The sequence below is a fragment of the Crotalus tigris genome, unplaced genomic scaffold, assembly GCF_016545835.1.
Source record: "Crotalus tigris isolate CLP2741 ecotype Arizona unplaced genomic scaffold, ASM1654583v1 scf7180000024439.5362192, whole genome shotgun sequence".
NCBI classification, from domain to species: domain Eukaryota; kingdom Metazoa; phylum Chordata; class Lepidosauria; order Squamata; family Viperidae; genus Crotalus; species Crotalus tigris.
The window spans coordinates 451,604-457,603 of NW_024100609.1; the positions used below are offsets into that span (position 1 = coordinate 451,604).

At 34.4% G+C, this 6,000-nt stretch overlaps 1 protein-coding gene across 3 annotated transcripts in view; it reads left to right on the top strand.

Moving 5' to 3' along the window:
• Positions 1–4,697, top strand: part of DCDC2C (doublecortin domain containing 2C) — a 42,157-nt gene extending 37,460 nt beyond the window's left edge. For 2 of the 3 annotated variants that reach the window (XM_039331880.1, XM_039331882.1), the window contains 2 exons: positions 2,466–2,593; positions 3,446–4,697. In XM_039331880.1, the coding sequence (XP_039187814.1) occupies positions 2,466–2,560 (95 nt within the window). In that variant the 3' untranslated portion in view covers positions 2,561–2,593; positions 3,446–4,697. Of the gene's footprint in view, positions 1–2,465; positions 2,594–3,445 lie in introns of those variants that run through there. The other variant, XR_005555244.1, reaches the window with a different exon arrangement.
• Positions 4,698–6,000: the final 1,303 nt, after the last annotated feature.

The window sequence follows — 6,000 nt, forward strand, 5'->3', positions numbered from 1 at the left end:
ATTAATGCATTAGATCCCTATATACAGAGGCATAGATATTAAATACCCTAAAGTTAATGCTATGATATTCAGGAGGACTTTATGTTAAAATACATATAGTAACAACAACAGCCTATTTACTCTTTCTTTCACATAAGGTTTCATTTCTTGGTTGATTAGGTTTAGGTAAATAACTGATTATCATAAATGTAATGAGAAAAATATTTTGTACTCTCAATTACTTTTCTTGGTGAAAAGATATAATTATATATGCTAAGTCCAAAGTATTATTATTTCATTTCTATTGCAGATGTAGTAGTACATTGTGTCAATATAATTGCCTAACACATTATTTCCATTGCCATATTGTGGAAACATTTCAGATTCGCCTCAGGCTGCAAATATTCAGCGATTAATGGGCATGCTATTTCCAGGGAAGTGATAATATGCGAAATCCCATTTGTCTTGATAGGCAAATGGCTTCTTTTATGTAGATTTAAGACTTCTGTATACCAGATCAGAGTCGTTAATTGATTTCATTTAATTTCCTGTTCTGTGCAATCTATAGGATGAGGGTTTCTGCCTTTTTATAAAGAGGATTTTTTTATATCCTGCTTCTTGTGCCAATGTATACAAAAGGTGCATACTTACTGCACAATAAACGCCTAAATTCTAAATTGTGCAGTATTTAGCTATAAGGAAATCCTTTTTAGAAATCAGAATATCTAGTTGTAAGCATAAATTGATACTAGAAATGCATGCCATCTTTGAGGGGTTACATATGTTCTTGCTCTATGTACTGTATGGTAAAAATGTACTTAATTATAGTATCACATGTTTGCCTATGCTATATGGAGCGCTGAGATATTCAGCAAAGTATGGAAACGAGAGCCTGGGAATAAAATAGAGTTTTATCATGAGCTGTCAAATGTAGGATTCTGCCTCATTTGCTTATTTTGGTAGAAAGTTTGTAGGAAATGAAGAAGGAGACTGCGGTCAGAAATACTTATACTACACGTAAGTCAGTGATAATGCAATCATGCAAAGCTGTATTCAAATGTTTCTTCTAAAGCTATTTTGGTAGTCAGTCTAGAAAACCGGAGACAGAAATCCAGGCTTTTTCATTTAGTCATAAAGGCCTTAAAAATGCAGTGGGTTGCCACTGACAATTTTGGGGGGGGGGTGTTATCTTGCAGTTCAGCTTAGCCAATACCTCTGTATTCATATATAGATAGTCCTCGACTTACAATAGTTCGCTTAGTGACCGTTTGAAGTTACAACGGCCCTGAAAAAAAGTAACTCATGACCATTTTTCACACTTACGACCATTGCAGGATCCAGTGATAGCATGATTTATATTTGGATGCTTGACAACTGACTCATATGTATGACTGTTGCAGTGTCCTGGATGTCATGTGATCACTTTTTGCAACTTTCTGACAAGCAAAGTCAATGGGGAACCCAGATTCACTTAACAACTGTGTTACTAATTTAACAACTGCAGTGATTCACTTAACAACTGTGGCAAAAGTCATAAAGTGGGGAAAACTCACTTAACAAATGTCTCATTTTGCAACAGAAATTGTGGTCATACGTTGAGGACTACCTGTAGCGGTTTTTTTCTCATTTCCTAACATTAGGTAATAAGCAGAGAAGGGGCAGGAATCTTGTGATGTCATAGCAGAAAGTAGGTAGTATTAGACATTAAAGAGAGAACCAGACAGGCAGCTGACATTTCTGGCAGAAGGCTCTCTCTCACAAAACCCGATTATTCTGCTTGAAACATTAATTATAATCTTAGTGATTATTTTTAACCTAGAAATGTTTCTAGACTACTGTTCACATCATAGTTTAAAGGCTAAAATGGGATAATTCCACATTCAATTCCATTAACTTTCTTGGAAGAAGGGCATGTGGTCTTGAGATTATCGGCTAAATAAATATTTCAGAGCATGTATATAATATAGGAGGCTTATATTTCAAGTTTTTCTCTGGATGTTTTGGCTTCCTGTAGGCTCGATTCTCTTGCAACATTGAATATTCCTAAATCTAGATGTTGAAATCATATTGATTATCTATTATTGCCTATTAAATACTCCCAGCATTTTTTCCACTACCCCCCATAGCTTTCTACAATAGTTAAGTAAGTACCTCTGAAATGGGAGTGATAATACTTACTTCCAGTGATTCAGTCACAAAAGATTGAAAAAATCCCCAAATTCTGTGTACATCCAACAGACAGTGTTGAATGTGTATTGGCCATGCTATTTCATGAAATTATAATGCGCTTTTACTGAGAGGTATTGTGTTGTGCCATATTTTACTTTTCATTCTTATTGATAAATGTAAAACGAGGATACATTTTGAGAGCAGTGAACAATTTCAAAATTGTGTTGATTGTTTCTTCACGCAAGAGAAACAGTGTCTTGCCATAGAAATGAATAGAATTTGCTTTACTACTGAAATAATGTGCACACAATTTTTAGATATAAAGGGAAATGAGGAAGAACAAGATAGAAAGAAAGAAATGAAGGATTACCCTCTGGAAAATGAATACTGGGATGCCTATGGTTATGACTGAAGAAACGGTTTTAAACATCTTGTCATTATAAAGGTATTATTTTATGTGTCAAGATACTTGACACATATTTTCTTGTGTACTAAGTCTGCCAGAAGTCATGATTATTAACAGAAGATAGCAGTGAGAGGTGGAAAACTCTACTGCTATGATCTAGTCAACAGACTTTTTGCAACTCAAATCTGGTACTCCTTTCATACATGCTTAGCAGATACTTGAGAAAATGATCTAGATAAAACTTTAATCTTTAATAAAAATAGAAATTAGGTTTGATATTAGTAATAGGCAGTACATTCCTATATATGTTATGTTACTGTATATTCCGGCGTATAAGGCGACCCGGTGTATAAGACGACCCCCGTCTTCGGTGCCGAGTCGCATGCCTAGAAAGTCATCTTATATGCTGGAAACTACGTAATTTCCGGCGTATAAGATGACTCGGTGTATAAGACAACCCCCAACTTCGGCGCCGATTTTACCGCTTGCGAAAGTCGTCTTATACCCCGGAAAGTACGGTATGTTATATTTTTAAAAGTTTCATGGGACTCACTGCAAGTTAAATAGCTCTAGAATTAGAGAGCTATAATAATAAGCCAGAATAAGCACATTTCATTAATGAGGACTTATTCTGAAATAATAGCATATAAGATTGCCCTGTTGGTATTAAAGGATAAAGCAATATTTTTAATGTTGATTAGTTTGCACTTGCATATTCTTTTAGGTTAAAATTATTAGTGCGTTATTCAGAATTAACCTGATCATTCTTGCCGCTGAAGCATACTCATTAGGCTGTAAGTAATAAATATGACAGGAACTATTACATGACAGTTAACTTTGTATTTACTATCACAATATTATGAGCTAATAATTCATTCTTTTCTTTTTTAGGTTTCTACTCTTACAACCCTCGAAAATCATGTTTATTGATGATATATTCTACGCCTTCATTTAAAAGTTTTAATTATTTCATCTTTCAAGCACAATTAAAGATGTAAATTTAGCAATGGGTTTATATTTTTGGGTGCATTTCTCCATAAAGGTTTGGTAAGAATCGGATGTAAAATACTTAAACAAAACTGCAACATACAGTGATTTTCACTATCCAAGTTGTTGATGATTAATTCTTTTGTAATTTCCTGATGAACTATCTTTCTATGTTTCCATAATCAGCAAGCCTGCTGTGTAATATAATTGCACTTGAAAGAGAATTACCACTTCATGAAATGAATAAACTTCATTATTAAATCTGATAGACTGAAGAAAAAACATTCAAATATCCAAACAGAATAGCATGCTGTTCTTTTTCCTGTGGTTTGAGGATTTTTCTAAAGAACACACCAATGTTTTAGGAGTACTCTAGTTTGATGCAATTTATAACATCTGAATTTTTAAAAACTAAATTCTTAGAAGAATAAATAAATTTCACATCACTTAAAATAATAATACCAGTCTTGATAGGGGGCTAAAAAATATTCACAAAATGTTAAGAAACAAAATACAGTTCTCATAAGGAAAGATATGCTGTTAAATCTAATTCCAAAATTGTATCTGAAATGTAATTATACCCTGCCAATTCATATCAGCAACATATTACATTGCTTTTTGAACCCATAGCTGTTCTCTCATAAATTACAAATACTTGTACAACCATCCAAATCCAATTAAGACAGCTTAAGCTAGCGACATGGGGCAGCTTTTGGAGCTATTCATTGTTAGAATATTTTTGAAAGCATTTCTATCTACTCTTACCCTGGTTCAGTTATTTATTTATTTATTTATTTATTTATTTATTTATTTATTTATTTATTTATTTCTATTCTATATCCTGCCTTTATTGTTTTTACAAGTAACTCAAGGCTGTGAACATATCCAGCACACCTTCCTCTGCCTGTTTTCCCCAGTTGATAAATATAGCATTTGAACCACAATTGAGTGTACTTTTTCATGAATATTATAATTATGGGAGGAACATTTATTATTGCCCAAGCCAAGAAATTTGAGGGAGGAGTATGGGGAGGACCTCATGTTCTTTCTGTACCCCTGTGATAGTTTGAAGGAAAGCACTTTTTACATATACTTTGCACTGCCCATGTATGCTTATTTGACCGTCCAACAAAATTAAAGATTTGTCTCTGATAAACTTTGCATAGTATAGAATTATTAATGACTGAACATCACCTTTTTTCAGATGTGTCACAAATTGTCAAGTTGCCTTATTTAACTTACGTTTCCATACTCTTTTCCAGGTTTTTTTTTTTGTGCCATCCCTAAATATATTTGTGTTTGAAGGCTGCAAACTTCTCATACATGGTACATAAGGCCCAAAAGGAAGGCAAAGTCCCACAAAACATGAGCATGTATGGAGGGAGTGGCTTTTTGATAACTCAGGTGAAAAGACTGGACATGTTGAAGTTATCATATCAGATGGTTAAATGGATGGGTGGGTGGATAGATGGATGAATTCAGTTTATATCATATCTTTCAAGGATTCAAGGTGGTGCACATGGAACTACTTCCTCCTAGTTTGATCTATAATAACAGTCCTCTGATGTGGGCTGGGCTAAGAGAGTGTGCCTGATCCAAATGAGTAGATTTCTTAAAGCGTCCTTGTCTGGGGCAGACCAGAACCTGAATCATATGGCCTCTGTTCTTCACAGGGATTCAAATTAAAGTAGTGCTTTAATGCTGGCTGGTGATTAAAAGCACTAAACTGAAGCATTCCAGTCCTTTCAGCCGATGACTGTGTGTCTTCCTTTGAACACATTTGATGAAAGGGAACAGCCACCTATTTGTGTAAATGTTTCTACTAGATGCTCAAACTCTCTTACTGCAAGGATGTTATTTATTTTTTGTCCTAATACTCAACTGGAATTTGCCTTTCTGAAATTTAAATCTTAACTTTTTGTGGTTTTGAACCTTGAAATTGCCAAGACAGCCTGCTTTTGACTTTCTGTGTGACAGCCTTTCAAATAGTTGAAGAACACTGAGATCTGAGTCATCTTTTCATGAGGCTACACCTGGCTTTTCCAGGGCTTAATCTCTTATCTGATCCCTCAGTCATCCTTGTTGGTGTTCTCCAAACATGTTCTAATTTCCCTGAATCTTTTAAGATGTAGCTGTGGTTTTGGAACAAAGCAGAACACAGTATAATTATTCCTTCCCAATGTCTTGAAAATTACGTTTTGTTGGATTCAGGTTAAAATTGTATTTGCCTCTTCAGCAGCCATATCACATTTCTAGCTCATATCCAGTTTACTGTCAAATGGTGATTTCAAGATTTTTTGTGACAAGTACAACTGCCAAGCAAGTTACTTCCCCTGTTAGCCTGCTTTATGTTTCCTAAGTGATGATGTTTGCACACATCTAACAATTATATTATGTTACTTTCAGCCTATTTTGTTCACTTGTTGAGTATGTTATCATTGTTATTTTTGTCTTCCAGG